General features: G+C 43.1%; 1 protein-coding gene across 2 annotated transcripts in view; it reads left to right on the top strand.

The window, feature by feature from the left end:
- The window catches only part of LOC146007610 (NACHT, LRR and PYD domains-containing protein 3-like), a 133470-nt gene that overhangs the window by 77492 nt on the left and 34375 nt on the right, over positions 1–21603 (top strand). For both annotated transcript variants that reach the window (XR_014444366.1, XM_083146091.1), the window contains exon 10: positions 16349–16516. Coding sequence is in view for 1 of the 2 variants with exons in the window: in XM_083146091.1 (XP_083002217.1) it covers positions 16349–16516 (168 nt within the window). In the remaining variant the exon portion in view is untranslated. The remainder of the gene's footprint in view (positions 1–16348; positions 16517–21603) is intronic.

The raw sequence follows: 21603 nt of genomic DNA, 5'->3' as shown, positions 1-21603 counted from the left end.
GGCGGGTTGGAGGTGGGCAGGGGTCATTTGTGAAGGCAGGCAGACAGCCATAGCTGTATTAAGGCCCTGGAGGACCCGGGGTATTTTATTGCGCCCCCCACTTACGCAAACCTCTTCCTTGGATGGTGGGAACGTGAGATGGTGTTTAATGACAACAACCAGAAATTTGTGGACTGTATTACTACATGGATGCGTTATATTGATGACGTGTTCATCATCTGGAACGGTACTGAGGATCAACTATGCAAATTTATAGCAGTGTTGAATGATAACAACTTGAATTTAAAATTCACTTTCGAATACAACACTTCCAGCATACCGTTCTTGGATTTACGGATATACAGGGACAACAGTGACAGGATTGCCACAGAATTTTTCCGCAAAGCAACATCCACAAATAGCCTCCTTCACAGAACAAGTGCACATTTCCCTCCAACAATGGCAAATATTCCTAAAGGGGAGTTTTTGCGTCTACGACGGAATTGTTCTGATGATGCCTCCTATAAATCAAATTGTGAAGATCTGACCCTCAGATTGAAGGAGATAGGATACTCCATGAGATCGATTAAGAGGGCACGACAAACTGTCGCAATAACAACCAGAGAACAGATTCTGTACAAGTCAAAAGAACCCACCCCCAGCAAAGAACAGAATACCATCAGATTTGTAGGAAATTTTTGCTCAGAGTGGAAAGAGATTAAGCAGATAGTACAAAAACATTGGCCAATTTTGCTGAATGATGAGGATCTTGCCGAAAAACTGGGACAAAAGGTCAATATGAGCTGGAGGAGGGCCCCCAGCCTAAAAGATCAGCTGGTTCACAGCCATTATACCAACACAACAGTCAAAACTAAAACAACAGCGGGCAGCTATCCATGTTGTGGATGCAAGGTGTGTCCATTTATTGTAAAGACAACCGAAGTGGTGGACAAATACGATAACACCATACCAATTAGAGAATACTTCAATTGCAAGAGCAAGAACGTAATCTATTGCATCACATGCAGCTGCCACTTAAGATACGTTGGGATGACCTCCCGGATGTTAAAACAAAGAGCCCTGGAACATCTGGGAAATATTAACTGTGAAATATAACAACTGTGGCAAGGCATTTTCTTCACAAACACTCGGGCAAACCAACCAGCTTTCAGATCTGCGGTCTGGAACAGGTTAAATTAGGCCTAAGAGGAGGAGACCTCATGCAGGCGCTACTAAAGAAGGAAAGTAAGTGGATTTTCTTACTGGGATCCATGACACCAGGAGGCCTAAATGATATCATCAATTATGCAGCCTTCTTATAATAAGGACCTCATGTGAATGTTGCATAATTGCACACATATAAGAACCTATAGATCCATTAGGTTATTTTTCCTCTTTCTCTTTGCCTCTTTCCCGTTCCATTTTCCTGCAACAAGGACCCTACATTTAACCCTATATGACTATAAATATATCAGCACCTACAAAACAGGCACTCTGTCACACGAGTACAGCATACCCCATCACTTTCTGTCGCCCAGTTCAGTTGTATTTGGAGCACTTTTTTCTTTTTTCCCCAACAATCACATCCCACCATACACATGCACACATTACTTTAAGGCACTATTTTGCAACTCATCAACCAAAAATAAATTGGACTCATCATATATATAGTAATTCACAAACAACTTTATTCACTTGGTCAATAAACACATGTTTTCAGTACGTAGAGCACGACAAAGGGATATTACCAACCTAGGAATTTATTTCCTCACAAAAGGCATTTCTTAAGTTGGCACAATTTTCCTCAAGTGGGCATAATCACTATAATTAAGCCACATCTGTATCACTATACTCACAATAAATTCAATAGGTGTGAGAGTCAAAGGGCACCATCTAGAAATCATAAAACTTGAGAAGCAAGAAAACATAGAGTGGAAATTCACCCCTGTAATTAGGAGAATAAACTGCAGCAATCCCGAAAAAAAAACAAATCACTGAGATCTGTAGACTTCAGTTCATGAATACTATAACATTTCCATTTCAGCAATAACTAATAATACTATAACTAGTGTAGCACATTTGTCACACTTAATGTGACATTTGCCTGTCACACTTGAATATGTCGACTCACAGATCCAGAATAACAATGATCATATTAATTTCAGCCACACATTCAAGATAGACAATTGGAATCTGATGGTAGAAACATGAAGACCAGAGAATTTAAAACTTGGAATCCCAAAACGTATTTATTTTGTTAGAGACAAAGACAGCTCATGTCACGAAGCCAGGTTGGAAGTAAAAATGTTAAAATGTATAATTTTCCCCAGTCAAGCATGAACTGCAATATGTAACTCACATAGTGATACATTATTAAGATGATAAAGAAACAACTGTAACAAGCGAAACAGATAGAGATCGAAGGTCAGCATTACCGGCCTTAACAATATTGTGAGGAGCACATAGGCTCTATAATGTGTCAATCAACCACCTCAACCAATGGCTAAGCCAATAGCAAGAGGATAAAAAGTGGGCATCTGCCCAAGAGAAAGATGGCGGATTAAGGAAGCCGATAGGTGAAACGCGTCTCCAGCCACAGCTACAGGCAAACACGCTTCAGCTTCAGCTACTGCCAGCTGATTACTGCCCCGGGACAGCAGGAGAGACACCGAGAGCCGCCGCACGCAGACCCGCGAGTTCCGGCGTTATAACAGAGGCGGCCGCAGTAAGGTGACTCCCGCCGCAGCTAATTAGGAACATGTGAGCGGTCTCCCCGGTAAACCACACACCGCTTACTATACGGCTCCAGCAAGGTAACCTACACCGCAGAGCACACACACTATGCGAGTGAGGAACTCTCCCTGCTTTATTTTCCTGTGTATGTAGTCAACGCTGCCACAGTCCATACACTGTGTGAGTGTATGTCTACCTGTATATGCATATAATGTTGCCGCACCTCACACATTGGTTGAGCAGTGAACTTTTTTCTGCTACCTGTGTATGTTTTCAATATTAATTGATACCATTGATAAGGTGTTATATATAACGTCAGGCTCTGCTGAATAGGGGATATTAGTTTTCCTGAGTGGTGAACACTCTTTCGTTGTTACCTACATATGCATGTTATTTTGTCACAGCCCATACACTGTGCAAGCGGTGAACTTTTTTCTGCTACCTGCGTACGTATTTAATGTTAATTGATACCAATGATAATTTGTTATTTATAAACGCCAGGTTCTGCAGAATAGGAGATATTAATCTTCTTGATATATGCATCACTGGAATTAAAATGAACTTGCTGGTATAATGTATTTGTATTTTTGCCCAAGTATAGTAGTTATATAATCTGATGATATAAATCTATATAAACAGCACATATAGAATTGTCATATTTGTCTTCTGTGCAACAAATAAGGGGGGAATCCCATACATGTTGATCGTGATATCATTGTGCCAATATAGGTTGTGAACAAGATAAGAAATCCCAATTAAGTTGAATGTGCAAATATCAGATGCGGATCTAGCTGCTAGAGATCTATATATCTTCTGTGGCACAACAGCTAGCTCTTGGGATAAAAGAGGACCACAAGAGATTGGCCACGATAACCCATTTTTGGACAACAGATGTGGGGTGCACACACAGTGCAATCAGCAAGAGATTGGACACACACTGGGTGATTTACTAAATAAGGAATATTGGTAAACAGTAGAATTATTACTAAATTCTTTGATCCTTGTAGAAATTCTTCACCGGTCCTTTTTCTCTCCTTTTCTCTCCTTTTCTATCTAACATCTAATCATACATTCATTGTCAGTATTAAGCTCTGATGAGATGAGACTCTCTCATCATTGATTCGATGCATAAAGCAGATCTTTGAAAGCAGAAGTCCCATCATCGGGCGAACTGAAAATCTGCCACTGTGATCCACTCCTTTCAAACACTCTATCATCAAGCCAGCCCACAGTGTCTCCCTGCAATACTGAAAAGCATCAGGGTGACCTCCCAAGCTGGTTTGGAAAGCAGAAGTGACCTGTATCCTAGCTCCAACATACAACCAACCTGGTACTCTCATTTAACACTATTTCCGAATGGTAACCTCTAAAACCCTAATCTGGGCCAGAACCCAACAGCACCATTGAACCTTAGGGGCCAGCCCATTAACCAGAGAGGAGACTCCTGGAGAAGAGCTGGTATGGTAACACAGGCATGGTGATTGAACAGTAGATACAAAGGAGCCACCGGTTGCAGGAGCACTTTTCACGTGGGACTACTCTGACCCCTGATATCTAACGGATCGGGACCCAACCATCTCCTATATATAGCACTAAAAACATAATTTGAAATAGATTATATCCAATGACAATACTTGGGCTAATTCTGGCTAAGGTGATTAATGCTAGATTATCAATTTATAATTGCTCCATATATTTTAGACAAAGAAGTCCATTAAAAATTATGTTTTAAGTGAATAACTAAACCATATAATTGAATATAACAAAGAGTGCGCCCAAAAAGACACATTTGTCTTACCGTTTGCCGCTTGCAAACCACCCCCCTTCTATTCAGTGACAAATACTGAATGTGTTGGGCGCACCGCCAATCCATGACTACAATAATTCACACAGGTAGTCTTTAATATTGGTCCAACAAATGATTGTTTACGGATGTTATAACTAATGACCAAGTCTGTGTGGATCCACAACCCCTTTTTTTTCGTACTTTATTGTGGCATCAACGTTTCGGGGCTATTGTCCCCTTCGTCAGGATAACTAGTGCAATAAACCATTACCTGCCCCTGGCATCCGCTGTGATGACTGGGCGCCGCATCACGGACTCCTCCTTTGGATCAGCACCTAGTACTTCTGCTGGAAGTATGTCGTGCTGCGTTTCCTGGTTGCCATAGCGATGCCACGAGTTTACGCTCTGTAAAGAATTAACATATAGTGGGAAATTTACTAAAGGAAATTTGTAAAAAAATCGGTATATTTGTATCCAGAAATACACTTATTTTTGACATTTATTATCCCGAAAATACGCCTATTCGTATTGATAGCACATCAATACGAATTGCTGTATTTTCGGGATAGTAAATGTAAAAATAAGTGTATTTCTGGATACAAATACACCGATTTTTTTTTACAAATTTTCTTTAGTAAATTTCCCCCTATGATACTGTCATTTATAAAATTACAAGAATAAGACAGTGCAACGAACATGATCTGGATAATAAACTCTGTGTGATGAAATCTGTGTAATAAAATGGCATGTCAGTGATCAAGTGCTGGGTTTGATTCTATCTTAGAACCAGCCCTATAAGACAGCTTCACAGCTGAAAGGGTTAAAGTGCATTGGAATAAAATTAATTGCTATATACTACACAGCATGTAGATGACCACAGGCAGGGTCCTACTTCACCCCTGCCTAACTGATGAGTGTGAGATAAAACCTGTGTGTTAGAAGAATTGAATTTTGTCCCTGAAGACTGGGGGGAACACCCCAAAACGCCGTTGGGCAAAACCTTAATAAAGGTCTTTGTGGATCTGGGCAAGATTAGCCATGCCTCCGATGGTGGCTCTTTCAAGAATACCGCTTTCTTTGACCGTCTCACCGACAAGACCCTGCATTTATCAACTCGCCACCTCTATATTGCATTTGGACTGTCGCTTCAGCCCTAAGGAGGTACCCCAGCAAGCTTTGAGGTTTGGAGGTAGCGAGTGCTGGCTGTATTCGCGTGTATATGTATATATATATATATATATATATATATATATATATATATATATATATATATATATATATATATATATATATATATATAGACATCCTGTGGTGTGCGGCACTCCCATGATACAACATTCAGGTCAGTACAATAGGATTATTTGGCTTATTTATGCTTAATCACAAGTGCGGGCACCCAGCTAATTCACTGACGACCAGGAGGCTGTGCAGGGCAATAGAAGCTTATTTAAAGGAATGAAACCATGTCGATGTTTTCATTAGGGCCTTTGGGGATCAGGGTGTCCAATTGGAATATCCAAAAGGATTCTCTTCTAGATAGGGGGAGATCTCTATCTCCGCCCCTTCTGTCTGGTTTAATGTGCTCTAGAACCATACATTTTAAGCTATCAACTTTGGACTCATGCTTCAACTGGAAGTGTCTGGGTAGACTGTGATTCTGTACCTTGTTTTTGACGTTCCTGAGATGCTCCTGTATTCTGATTTTGATGCTTCTTTTGTTTTTTCCTATGTAGAGCATATTGCACCCACACCTAATCAGATAGACGACATAGCTGGATTCACAGGTGATGGCTTCTTTGACTCTGGATAAAAATGTGTACTTCTTATCTTTCTCAATGTGTGTTGCAGCAGATACATCTATTACAAGGGGTGATCCCACTTCTTTTTTGGAGTAAACTTTCTTTTTGTGCTTTTTCCACCGGTTTCAGTCTACTGGGGGCCAGGATGCTCTTAAGATTTGAGGCTTTCCTGCATGAGACTGTGGGTTTTTGGGGGAGATGAGGGCCCAACACTGGATCTTTCAATAAAAGATGGCAATGTTTTTGTAAGCATTTTTTATTTTCTGGTTCTCCTGATTGTAGTTGGTAATGAAAGGTCTACGTTGGTTTATATTAGAGGAGGCAGATGCCTTTTCTTTCAGTAGGTTTCCCTTGGTAGTGCAAAGGCCTTTCTCTGATACATTCGTTTGAAAAAGTCATGGAAATTGTGTCAAAACTATTCGGTACATCACCTGTATCGTTAGAATAGTCCTACATCAACCTTTGGAAATTTGTTCTTTCTGTCACCTGTTCTTCCATGTCTGTCCAACTTTCTCTAATTGTTGAAGTTGATTTACTTTGATGATTTAGCCAATTAAGTTGTAATTATAAAAAGTCCTTTGATTGTTTTATCATTGTTAAAAAGATAAATGTATGAATTGTCATTATGTAGCAAACCCCTGATGAAGTCCCTTGCAGGGATGAAACGCGTTTGGAACGTTTATCTACTAATCTGAAATATTTGAAATACACTATTGAAGTTTTTAATGGTCTGGAACCACCACCACTGCTGAGTGGAACAAGAGACTTTTTAATAAATGTTTATAAAAATTTTCCCCAATAAACTCTCTCTGCACATGTTACATCTGCCCCACCTGCAGTGCAGCATTTTTTTACCCATTTTGAGAACAAATTTATACTGCGATCAGGTCTGATTAAGGGCCATTATGCAGTGTTATATTTCACACGGTGTCACTGAAATACATGAAATTGGATTTATGCTGCTCTATTTGCAGTGCATATACAAAGATAGACAATCCTGTGTACATAAATAAGAAATAACTGTTGCAGTCTGTTATTGAAAAACACAAAAAACAACAAAGAACAAACCAGAAGAACTCAAATACTTTTATATTTCCTCCCAATCTTCATACTCAGAGGTGAAACTTTTGCTATTGGATAGCGTGGACCATTCAGCATCGCTCAAAACTGGACTATCCTCTTGGTAGAAGACGTGACTAGGGAAGATAGAACCTTCCATAAAATTACTTGAATCATCTAAAAACTCGCTATCCAAGTCAGAGTCCAAATCCAAAGTGAGCATAGAACTAATACTTTTCGAACCAGGCTGTGAATCCATGAATTTAGGACTTTATAAAAGACCATAAGAAAGACATAGGGACATATCCAACACTTAAACAATGGAGCTGTTGTTCTTGGACTGTTTTTGGGTTATCTTTAGATGCAATACATGAGATGTATGCCACTTTGATATCTTCTGACTGGGAATTTTGAGAAGATCTAGAAACCCATTTTTCTCTGGCAACTTGTAGGTTTCTGGTGTACTGGTCCAGAAGAGCTTGATCTTGCTTAGAGAGTCCTGACCTGGGGAACTGATTTGTAGATAGATGTCTCAAAGACAGAGGAGCATCTCTATATAGATCACAATGTGCTGGTTTAGGAGCGAATCTCCTTTGAACGGCTTTCATAAACGTCGGAAGATCATTGAGGATCGGAACCTTGGGTTCTATGAGGGGATTTGCCCATTCTAAGGCTTTGCCTAAGACAGAAGTAAATATTTAACTGCCTTGGCAGGGGTAATGTCCAACGAAGGATCAGAATCCATCCTGGAGAGGATTTGATTAACAATTTGGTGAAATTGTGCTAAGTCTCCCTCAAAGTAGATAGGCTCTGGAGTAACAGCTGTTTGTTTAGACGAATGGATGTCGATGGATGTCCCGGAAGACTGAGCAGAATTATTACGAACAGATAAAACTTTGATTTGAGAGTCTTGTGTAACTTTCATATTAATGTTTCTAGTGTTTGTCTTGAGCTTAGCAACTGTACCAGACATATCTTGGCCCAGATGAGGGGAAACGTCTGAGTCAACATTAACCGGAAGAGAATGACTCTTCCTCGGAATTTTGAGGAAGTTCACAAGGACTTAAGAAATCTGCACATACATTTATTGGATCAGATAGAATGCTTGTAGCCTCTACTTGGGTGGAAGCACCTGAGTTACACGCAACTTAATGAACCAGAGCATGTATCGGTGGCAGCAGAATGGCAGCTTCCACTTGAATTTGCAGATTGAATACATAACTTAGAAGATGATGAATCAGTAATAGTACACTGATATAAATTCTTGACCTGAATTATCAGAAGGACCAGGAATGTACTTGCAGTCAGTTAAATCAGTTAAAACTGATGAAGTCCCTGAGTTGACAGCGGGCACAGAATTGATTCTTGATAAACCTGGACTGGCTGGAGCCAGCAAAGTCAGGACCAGACCAACAGATGACACAGGATTGAGTCCGGATGAGCTTGGGCTGACTGGAATCAGTGGAGTCTGTAGACCTAAGGGCGAGACCGGATTAGGACCAGAGACTGATGAATCGGCTGGAACCAAATTACAACTGGAAACAATAGAACTGGCTGGCACCGGAGGAGTCTTTGGGCCTTTGGATGATACCGGATGAGGACCAAAGTCTGGAGGCTGAGAACCCCCACTTGGGGCTCGAGACTGCGGACCCCCACTTGGGGCTCGAGAATGTGGACCCCCACTGGGTGCTCGAGTCTGCGGACCCCCACTTTGGGGCTCAAGACTGTGGACCCCCACTTTGGGGCTGATGAATGGGCACCCCCACTTGGGGTTGACGACTAAGGACCCCCACTTGGGGCTTAAGACAGATTACATCTGAATGTGCTTGATCCGGCTGGGACCAGTGGAAACTCAGAACTGACAAGTAGACCAGAGTTAAGCCCAGAGACCGCCAAACCAGGATGTACCGGTAGCCCATCTGGAAGCTGGACTGTGCTGGATGCACTCAGAGGAGATAATTGACAAACGTCCATGTCTTACTTTACAGCTTTATAACTCCCATTTTGGGGTTTTAGCCATATATACTTCCATTGGAGATAAAATAATGGAGATCCTTTTTGGAGCTTGTAGATCCAGTACCCCTACTGGAGATAGCAGACTAGACAATTTAGAGGCCAGTTCTTGAATCTGAACCCTGGACACCCCAACAGGGCTTGTCAGAATGGATGCTTCTTTAGAAGCTAGGATACTAGATGCCCTTTTTTGGGCTGGAGGCTTGGATCTCTCTCTGGAAGCTACAGAAACTGAGGCATCACAAGAAACACAATTCTTCAATAACTTCTGGTGGCGAGAAACTTGAAAATTGAGGCTCCCAGTTGCAGGGCCCCAATATTGTCTTTGAGTCTCTTTATCAATAACACTCTTGTGACAAAGAGAGATCACAGATGAAGACAAGAGTACCTTAGACTTGACCTCTTTGGGAGGATTGCGGAGTGAGCAGCTATCAATCATATGGTCCGCAATGCCACAGTAAAAGCACAAATGCTCGCTTTTGCGACGTTCACATTCCTTTTCTGATAACCTTTGCTGCAGGCTAATTGGGAAACTCTTACCTGAAGCAGGAGGCGAAGGCCTTATTCCTCTATGGTGAGAAGTAGCTGCTACACTGGTCAAGATGGATGGAGATGATATTTCCTGGGAAACGGGCAGGATGGAGGGTCTTCGTGTCACAGCAGGGTCACCCCGAAGTTTTCGGGTACACTGAAGGGTATTTGAGAGAAGGACTTGTAGCTGATCTAGGAGAGAGATAAAAGTCTTGAACAAATCTGAATTACCAGTAGGCAGGATCCGATTAACTGGGGGCACGGGGAGTGGCAATTCCACTGTACAGTAGATTCATGGAGAGTGTACTGAATACCATCCTGCCTTGCAAAGAGGTCTTGCAGACACAGAGGGTGAGATTTAATAGGATGAGAGATTCAGAAAGTGAGAGATTTGGTGAGAAATCTCCAGTTTTTTTAAAGCAGCAATCATTTACACTGCTAAAACCAGTTTGAGTGTGAATGATTGCCCCTTTAAAAAAAACTGGAGATTTCTCACCGAATCTCTCACTTTCTGAATCTCTCATCCTATTAAATCTCACCCAGAATCAATTAACCCTGGACAGCTTCTTGCTGAGCCAGATGGGCGGCCAGTTGCTGTACAGGGCTGGTGGGTGGGGAAATGCCGGCTGGATTCATTTTTTGGTCAGAGCTTAGTGTCACACTTGAGGGTGTATTAACACCTTGGAGCCCGAAACAGGTCTTAGAAATCCACTCACACATGAAGGAGGGCCCGAATGCCTGACCAGGACAATGAGGTGACTTAAATAAAAATTCTTTATTGGAGAATAAACTGGAGTTGTATTTGAAGAATAAACTGGAACAGGACTTGGAGAATAAACTGGAGTTGGATTTGAAGAATAATTGGGGACCGGACTTGGAGAATAAACTGGAGTTTGCTGATAACTGGCAGTAGGTACAAATGACTGCCACTGGAGTTCACTGATAACTGGCAGCAGGTGCAAATGACTGCCACTGGAGTTCACTGATAACTGGCAGCAGGTGTAGATGACTGGGACAACAGGAATGGATGCTGACTGGACACAGCAGGCTTGGAGACTGCATGGAAGCAGCTGGAGGTAATGCAAGAGCACTGTAGAGAGTAAGGCTGTGCTGGAGCTGGTGTTAGCACTAGTAAACAGGACCATCCAACTGAACGGTTGACAATTGAAGCTCTGACAAAGTGCAGTAGTCCTCCCAGCACTTTTATACCTGCAGATGGGGCGAGACTTGGCTGGCCAATAACCAGGAGGGAATTTGCAATGGATTGGTTGGGAAAGTCTGTTTGCTAGCTGCATATAAAAAAAGGCCTATAACAAAAGTATTAATGAGTGCAGCTGTAGTGAGCTGAGGCATTAGGCGAGATTACAGGTTTTGCTGCACAGCTGCAGCATTAGGTTAGGTAATCACTGGAGAGACTTTGGGGAATCTGTGCTACAATACTGAGGATATCCAGACTTGGAGCACAGTGACAATCTGGAGAGACACTTTAAAGGTTAAAATAGTGTTTGTTTTACCTGGATCGTGACAACCTGGCAGAAACCCACGCAAGCACGGGGTGGAATTACAAACTCAGTCATGGCTATGATGGGAATAAAACCCATGACCTCAGTGCTGTGAGGCAGTAATACTAACCAATACACCATCCGTGCTGCCCGAAATATGCACATCATACACAGTAAGAGAGGTGCCATGTATTGATAGGGAGATGTTGAAGTAAAATGACAATACAATGGTGGTGTGAAGGGTAATGGAACATTAGGGTATTTTGTAGTAGAAAGTATGTATGTTAGGTTGTTGGGTGTGTCAGTATAACAATAAGGGTTGTAAGATTCTAGTAGGATCTCACAGAACATTATAGCTAATCAGTAGTCCTTGCAACAGTATCTGAGGGTGTCCTCACCTAGGAGGTCTACAGTCTGTCAGAGCAGAATGTGCAGGGTATTGGGCAGTAATATTAGGTGGTCAGACAGCCAATACAGGGGGTTCACTAGCTTGTAGGTCTACAGGGTGTCACACAGGAACATAAGGAGGTAACAAGATGGGAAGATAGTACACAAATTCAGGCAGTAGGGTGTGCAGGCATCAGTCAGCCAGGCAGTACCATTAGAGTGTCACATATGATATTGGGTGTCACACAGTGACATTCGAAGATCCTTACCTTCTTATGTATGGAGTGTCAAAGAGATGCAGTTTGTGGTTCTTGTGGTGCAGGGTGCCTTTGCAGTCATAGATCATTGAACTGGGTCACTCCTGCTGAGGTCTGCAGTAGTCTCCATGTGATCGGGCTGAAGAAGAACCAGTTCCCTCCTCGTCCTCCTCCTTCCAGTTCTGGATCTTAGGGCTCTCATACTGCGGTCGGTCACTGGGGGAGTTGGACTTCTAGAAGGCCTCTAGTCTATTCCCGTGCTGTTGCTGTCCACCTTCCAGTCAATGGGGGATAAGAGCACAGAGGAAATCAGTAGGTGCGGCCATCAGTGGAGCACACTGAGGAATAGGTGCCCAGATTGGCATGGATGCGGATGGTCTGCCCCACAGAGCAAATGTGCTGTGTGCTCAGCACCATCTGCATCACCCTAGTTACATCCCTGGGATAGACTAAGTAGGGACAGAGGGTATGGGTGACTGGTGTGTAGTGCGTGTGGGATGACAGTCTGTGAGTGGGAAGCTAGGTATAGTTGGTGTAGGTGATTGGAGACAATGGTTGTGGGGTGACGTGCTGTGACTAGTGTGTAGCAGGCACTGACAGGCTGTGTTTGAAAACAATGGGTGAAGGGTGAGGGACTGTGACTTGGGGTAGAGGGTGTGGAGTGACAGTCTGTACATCACTACCATGTCTAACTTATTCTGTATGATTGGATCAATTAGAGCTGGAATACCAAGTCTTGAACTCATCATTTTGTAATCATGTTAAGACATGAAATCTGCATATTGTATTTTATAAGGCTTCTCAAGGTTGGTCGATAGACTTGCACTCATAAAACATAATTTCCACATAATCATTGAGCTGGGATAATACATTTCTGTAAAAATATATTTTACCTTTTCCTTAGACATAGTTCCCAGACAAAAGATGTGAAATACACTTCACAGGTCATGTTGCTATGGGCAACCAATCAGAATCTACTTCTTATTTATTTATGACCCTCTATAAGATAGTAGACAGGATCTGATTGGTTGCCCATAGCAACATGACCTGTGAAGTAACTTAGTAAATTTCACCCATAGTTATTATACCCCAAGAGCCAATAAAATGTATTGTATAGGAATGTTCGGTACTTCTGTAGTTTCACGGCGCCACCGCGCGCACAGTCTGTAACAGAAACTTGGCAGCCTGCCAGAGGCTCTGTTTCACTGTGCGCGTGCCGCTCTAGCTCTGTCTGACTGAGCTTGTGCCGCTCTAGCTGTAAGTAAACAGCGTAGCGGCCGGCCAGCAGCAGCAGCGCTGCCCAGGCGCTGACAGGTCAATGTCACTGTGGCACTTGTAGTTCCACAGTGAAATAGGCAGCGCCTGGGCACCGCTGACAACGGGGGTATGTTAAAGTGGACACCCTGGCACAGCGATGCCGGGGCTTCTAAACTGTATGCGAGATTCAGACGCAACTGCGGCTGAATCTCGAGTCACATAGATAGCCGCTAAGAAGCCGGAAAGCCTGGATTCAGACGCTAAAGCGTTAGAATACAGGCACCTTGCAAGCCGCAAAGGTGTTGGGGCTTGTGCCACTAGTGGACGCCACAGCTGTGGACCATGTAAATCCCACTATCCACGCCCACCCGAAGCGTGGCGAGCGCAGCGAGTCCCGCGAGGGGCGGCGGTACGCGTCCTACGACCTTTTCATACCCCCACTATCCACGTCGGCGTGGAGTTGAGAATAGAAAGTGTGGCGAGCGCAGCGAGCCACAGAGCCCGAAGCGAGGCGAGCGCACGCGGATACCTTCAAAGCTATCCGCGTCCCCTCGCGGGCTTCACAGGTGTCAGCGTCCGCTCGCCACGCTTCGGGCTCGGTGCGTGGCGAGCGGACGCTGACACCTGTGAAGCCCGCGAGGGGACGCGGATAGCTGTGAAGGTATCCACGTCCGCTCGCCACACTTCGGGCTCGGTGGCTCGCTGCGCTCGCCACACTTTCTATTCTCAACTCCGCGCCGACGTGGATAGTGGGGGTATGAAAAGGTCGTAGGACGCGTACCGACGCCCCTCGTGGGGCTCGCTGCGCTCGCCACGCTTCGGGTGGGCGTGGATAGTGAGGCTGATTCAGGAACACATTCACCTCAGTGTCTCATACAGGGCTACTGCTGACTGACTGACTGACTACGCAAACTGCATAGCTCTCTGACTGACTACGTAACGCTGTCCGCGCGCGTCTAAGCCGAAGTGCCGGGAGTGTGAATTGAGACGCTAAAAGCGTCTCAAACTGCAATATAAGTTAGCGTCTACATTCGGGACACCCCCTGTGGTAGCGGTGTGCCGGGGTGTGTGATTTATAAGCCCCGTTTAGCCCTGTTTGTCTCCTTTTTACACTTCATTACATTTCAACTAGAGTGGCACGCGCAGCGCTACGCTACATCACGTTACACTATAACACTTTAGCTAGAGCGGCACGCGAGCCTCTGGCAGGCTGCCAAGTTTCTGTTTCTTCCGGCGCCGTGAAACTACAGAAGTACCGAATGTTCATATAATGGACATTTCTGTGTGATTGGATTAGTGGTAACATTACCGTTTTGTTATGAGCCGCTCTATTCTATAAAGTTTTTTATAATATAATTGGAGATATCAAATACATAAACCATTATATCAATATATGATATAATACATTTACTTTAGATACTGTAAGATTCCACTCTGTCTCTCACATGAACACATGGGGAACACTTGTTTGCAATGCACAATTGCACATATTGAACACATAAAAACATGTGGGACACTTTTGTATAATGCACTTTTGCAGTATATTGATGGGCAAACTGGTGACCAGTGTTATGGTCAGTGTATTGGTGGGCAGTGGCATTGTGGCTAAACACTGGTGTCCAGTGGTGCTGGTATGAAACAGTTGGTATAAAACAGGTGGTATGAAACAGTTAAAAAAAGCCTTCCTAAAATAAAATAAATATAAATAGATGCATTTAATAGACATTGGTGGGCATTGGGTTCCAGCACAACACATACTTTTGTTCACTTGTAAACTTGTAAACACTATTGGGCCTTATAGCTAATCCAGGGCCATGTTCCTCTCATATCATGAGAGGAAGTGTCCTGAAAAATGCCATTCAAATTAGGCCGTTCTTATGAGCCGTCAAATGACCAGTCACATTTGCAAAAACCTACTCACAATCTGCACCCAATCATGACTGATCATATGTGCAACACATATGATCTGAGGATCGATCTCTATACACGCAAGGCCATAAATTGTACCTAAACACCTCATGATGTGCACACAATCCATCGCATGATACAGATGGAGCTGCTCTCATCAGAGGAGTTTCTAGTGCGTTAACCACCACCTCCTGTGGTGTGCCTGCATCAGAGACACGCAAACGCCCCATTCCTGGCAATGGTCTACATGTGTGCCAGGCGCCATATACGGGTGGCTGGAGATGTGCCAGCAACAATAAGAAAGGCTGCATCTGTATGTTGAAATTGTGCATTCGGGCCGGATATCATTTTGATGTATGAGCTACTTTAGACCTTCTCTGGCCGTCATGCTCTTGTAACAATACAATTGGGGAGGGAGATATCAGGGGGACACAGCACTAGCTTCTCCTTCCATAAGACCTTGATGTGCCTGGGAAGGGAGATGTGGTGGGAATCAGGGCTCATTCTGTCCTTATCATATGACACTTTTAGCTCCTTTTTAGATGCAGGTTTTCTGGAATCACATCCATAGCTGCCTCTGATACAGGGTTACAGGGCATTTTTTGTGCCGCACCTGCACTATACATACAACAATCACTATTATGTTGGGATAGGTATAGGGAATCTGTCACCACTATTACACATAGCAAAGCAACAAATGAATAGATGCTGTAAACAGCATCCACACAGTTGCACACATGTTGGAGGCAGCTTGGGGAATGTGGATCCCAGAGGATGCTGGGAGGTACGTCCATGTGGTATTATAGCTTTATCTTATACATGTTAATGCCACCCGCAGGTGCTGTTAGCAATTGGAGACCAAATAGAAAAAGTAAAATAAAAACATCCACTTTCCGCTCACAAGTATGGATTATAGGATCTGCAGTATTCTGAGTTAGTTTGTGTAATGCACGAGTGATCTCTGATATACATTAAGCAGGTGTTGGAAAGACCAATGCTGTAATCATTTGGAAACAGCTATTTTGCATGAGGAAAAACATTATAAAGAAACTAGTTAATGTTTCGTGATAGCATCATGCTGAGTTTATACTAGAATTATAAGGAATAAACTAACCCAGATCCCTTATCTCCCATCAGTTTAAAGCTCTGTGGGCTGACCTCCTCCTGCTGTGATGATCTCCACTTTGCTGCTACTACTACAAACTGGTCTCTGACCAGACTGGACCTGTCACACAATGTACTCAAGGACTCTGGAGTGAAGCTTCTGTGTGAGGGACTGAGACACTCTACCCTGCAGGATCTGGGGTAAGATCTGTTTCACTACAAGTTCTCTCAATACTAGCCTTAGACCACAAGAAATAGTTGCTGGATTGTCTCATGTTATCTGAATATAGTTTATGGAGCTATTATTCTATTCATCGTTACCATGCAACCATTGCTTTGTTTTAATATAATTCTTCCCTATTAGCCAATTATTACAAGCTATATTATACATTCTGGTGAATTGGAATTAGACCTGCTCTGATAGTCACGCATATGTAACAATACTAGAAATGGCTGTGCTGCAGCTGTGAGATAACTTGGGATAGAGGGGTAAAGAAGGGGATAGTTTTGGATGGGAGTGTCAGGAGGACAGAACACAATATTCTCCTTTCCTAAGACATTAATGTGTCTGGGAAGGGAGATGTGGTGGGAATCAGGGCTCATAATATCCTTATAATATGACACTTTTGGCTCCTTCCAAAGGCAGGTTTTCAAGAATCAAATCCACATCCATAGCCTGCTCTTCTACAGGGTTACAGGACATTATTTGTGCCATACCTACACTATGCATAACCCCAACCATCACTGTTTTGTTGGGATAGTCCCACCTGCAGGCTACAGTGTTCCAAGGTGGGGAATGTTGGGGGGGGGGCCACCGGGACATTGCATTTACACATAGGTTGTAGCTAGTTCCACTTCTGTTTTTGGACTTTTCCATCATGCTCTGAGTCCATGTATACCTGGAAGGGGAATCTAAATCTGTGGTGAGCAAAGCAAGCTACCATGCGGCTGCTAGGCGTGGTGCTACTGCTGAGCAGCTGTGCAAGGCAGCAACGTGGTCCTCAGTTTACTATTTGTATATATATTTATTTCTGAGGTTCTATGCCTTTGTTAAATTTGCTTCCCAATATGCTGCATTTGGGCTTCAAGTACTACTGGGACCTCAGGCAACTACCCACCTGTAGAATACTGCTTTGGGACATCCCATGAAGAAGAAAAGGGGAGTTATGGTAAAACCTACCTTCAGTTAACTCCCTTTCTTTGAGGTTCCTGGGCCCACAGTATGCCTGATGTCTGTGGGGCATGCAATCTAGTTGCTGGCCTTTTGTACTCTTGCATGAGTGTACATTTGTGTGCCTGTGTTTGTGTACTTTGTCCTACTCTGCTGCCTGCTAGGGCTTGATAAAAAAAACTGGCTAGCCTAGCAAGGAGGCAGGGTTATAGGGGATAGGAGCCAGGCATGATGGGAAGCTCTGAAAGCTTTTGAGAAGTTGGTGCCATATCCTCTTTATCCGCCTACAACCCAATGTAATCCCTGTGGGCCCAGGAACCTCGAAGACAGGGAGTTAACCAAAGGTAGGTTTTACCATAACTCCCCTTTTTTATGTATTTTTTTTTTCATTGTATAAATTCTGTATGTATATATATATATATATATATATATATATATATATATATATATATATATATATATATATATATACTAGCTGACCCGCCCGGCGTTGCCCGGGAAAACCTTGGGGTTTCTTTATTTCCTAAATTGCTGAAAAATGTCATCTTACAGTATGCTGTGCCAAAGACCTAAGATTGTAATTTGTTATAGATTCCACCATAATGTTAGAATGTGTTTGCATTGATACTCAATGACGGCAATGAAATCAGGTGTGGTGTTGTTGTTGTTTGAAACACAACACTCCTGAGTTGATAACTTGTATGTGTTGATGAATTCCACATCCACTCCTGAGATGTAGCACCTACTGTATGACATATCCTCCAACATCTGAGGGTCAGAAATCGGTACAAAATCAGAAAGGGACGTGGCCACACCTCCATTTCTTTACTTTCAATGGTACAGTTTCTAGGGTGTGTAATTACAGGTGCTGAGTGCGTGGGGACCGGGGTGGGCGTTACTTACCGCGCCATAATTAATTAAAAATTCACTGCTCCCTGCCACTCCCCTCACCGAACCTGCCTGCAGCAGTCTCTGAGGTCTGGGGATCTGTAAAGCACATGCACCGGGCATCTCTACCAAACAGTGGGGCAGCCCCTGAGTGTGGGAGCAGGTCTGCGGGCCTGGCCACATGATGTCATGACGCGACGCACGGCACCCGCACCACTGTAATGCACCACTGGGAATGGGTGCAATGGGCCAAATTCTTCCCTACACTGATCCAGCCATCACAATCATAAATGGGTGCATTGATAAGGTTTGAGTGTAAGAAGTTGAAGAATAAGACTGAGAAAAAGAATTGCTATGTTACAAAGAGTACAATTTACTCAATAAATCGTGAAAAAAAAATGTAAGTGTACATAGAAGTACAATCAAGAAATGAAAGTAGGATTAAAAAATAAGTTCTGATTCAAACTGATAATTGTTTGGATAGGGTGGGTTGTGAAACAAATCTATAGGTGGGGGTATGGATATTGTGGGCATAATTGGTGTTTGTTACACCTACAGGGGGCCCTCAATTGATGGGATTTTCACTACAGTGTCACGGTCACAGTGTCACCATAGGGGGATTCCCAATTGGGGTCCAGGTGGTCTTTTAGGGACCCTTTACAATCCTGTAGGTCTCTTGTCCTTGAGCTTATGGTCTCCCTTAATGATAGTCAATCACTGAGGGAGACCGTAGGCTCCAGGAGAAGAGACCAACGGGATTGTAAAGGGGTCCCTAAAAGACCACCCGAACACCAATTAGAAATCCCCCTACGGTGACACTGTTGTGAAAATTTCTCATCAACTGGGGACCCCCTGTAGGTGTACCAAACACCAATTATGCCCACAATATCCATACCCCCTCCACCTATAGATTTGTTTCGCAACCCACCACCATCCAAACAATTATCAGTTTGAATCTGAATTTATTTTTTAATCCTACTTTCATTTCTTGATTGTACTTCTATGTAAACATATTTTTTTCACAATTTATTGAGTAAATTGTACACTATAACGTGACAAATCTTCATCTCAGTCTTATTCTTCAACTTCTTACACTCATAACATTCAAACAAATGCATGCAGCGCTCATGCCCATCTACCAAACATATCTATGAACCAAAAGAGTCTGGGAAACCCTTAAGGCAGAGCAGTGCCTGATATCCAACTGACCAACAGGGTGAGTGCAGTGTACCCACTTTGTATTGAACAATGGGTGCATTGGCCAGGACAAAGATTTCTCAGTGCAACTGGCCGGGGAGTGCAGTGACAGGCTGGAGGACTGGAGAGACGGATATGGGGAACAAAGTAGAAACGGTACATTAGGTACAGTTTTTATTTGCCGGTACAGACTGTTAAATAAACTGCAAATTATTTTTTATGTGTTCTGTGTGTTTGTGTTGTACTGTTTTTGTGTGTGTATTGTAGTGTATGTGGTTGTGTGTGTTGTATTGTATGTATCTGTCCAATGTGTAAGTGTGTGAGGTGTGCTATGTATATACAGTATGTGTGTGTTGTGTATTTGTGTATCTGTGCAATGTTTAAGAGTGTTTTTTGTGTGTGTTGTACTTTTTTTGGGTGTGTGTGGTGAGTGTAGGTGTGTGGTGCTGTTAGAGGTATGTTATATGTGTGTTGTGTGTATCTGCCCTATGTGTAAGTGTGTAAGGTGTACTATGTATAAATCTGTCTGTGTGTAGTGTGCTGTGTGTATCTGTGCAATGTTTAAGTGTGTGTGTTCTGTGTATTGTACTGTTTTTGGGTGTGTGTTGTAGTGAATGTGGGTGTGTGTTGTACTGTGAGTGGTGTGTTATGTGTGTGTATCTGCCTAATGTGTAAGTTTGTGAGGTGTGCTACGTATATATGTGTGTGTAGTGTGCTGTGCGTATCCTGGCAATGTTTAAGTGTGTGTGTTCTGTGTGTTTGTTGTACTGGTTTTGGGTGTGTGTTGTAGTGTGTACGGATTTGTATTGTACTGCATGTGGTGTGTTGTGTGTGTGTGTATCTGTCCAATGTGTAAGTGTGTGAGGTGCTCTACGTATAAATGTGTGTGTTGTGTGTTTTGTGTGTGTGCGTATACAATGTGTACGTGTGTGTGTTTTATGTGTGGTCTATGTATATCCTCAATTATTTCCTAATTGTTTAAAGCCTTCACCATAATGTTAGACTGTGTCATTCATACTCAATGACAGCAATGAAATCAGGTGTGGAGTTGTTCCTTCGCAAACGGTTTCCCAGATCGTCGATCTTTTCCCCAGAACATCAATGAAGGAAAATTAAAACTTGGTGTTTTTTAAATTTCTAAGTGAAATTTCCCAAAAAGGGCTTCGACGTGCACACCACCGGGTCCAGAGGTATCTTGTTGCTGAATTTGGTGTCTCTGAGTGCCACGGTGTGTCCGCAATGCGACGGACACGCACACACACACACACACACACACGCACACAGACTCTTCAACTTATTATATAGAAGATATATATATATATATATATATATATACATATACAAAGAATATACCCAGCGCAAAAAGTCCTCAGTGTTAGGTGTCAATAATTCCACATCAACTCCCAGTGTGTGCAGACTTTTTCTTTAGGATCGTGCCATAGATTCAGACATGGGGAATCTTGCAAAAAGAGTAGAAAAGACGCACCAATGAGCACAAAGTAACAGAATTAGGGCGTGACTTCTATGGTCCGACATTGGAGATGTCCTTCCACCTGTGTTCCAGCCGGCGTTCCCCTCTGGTCCTGTGTGAGTGGTGCAGTGTCTTGGTATGAGGTCTCTGCGGCTGAAGCTGAGCAGCGGTGATCCCCCACAGGAGTATCCGGGCTGTGATGGTGTTATGATCTGGCTGGCAAGCATTATACTTTTAACACCTGTGTACGTGAGCTTTATTTGATCAGTAAAATTCTGTTACTTTGTGCTCATTGGTGCGTCTTTTCTACTCTTTTTGCAATATATCTATATCTATATCTATATCTATATCTATATCTATATATATATATAATGTGTGCATATGGTCCGGCACTCCCAATAACGATAAAATACTTATTTGGTGCCCCCGCAGCTGGATCAGCAGTATATCGGTGTGGATGGCGCGGCACTCATGACATAAAACAGGAATCAGACGGACGCTTCTGTCTGTTTCAATGTTTCAAATTTTTTAATGTCGTCAGGATAAAAGTACAATAAGTTG

The sequence above is a fragment of the Crinia signifera genome, chromosome 6, assembly GCF_055691185.1.
Source record: "Crinia signifera chromosome 6, ASM5569118v1, whole genome shotgun sequence".
NCBI lineage: Eukaryota > Metazoa > Chordata > Amphibia > Anura > Myobatrachidae > Crinia > Crinia signifera.
This window is presented reverse-complemented; position numbering and strand designations above follow the sequence as displayed.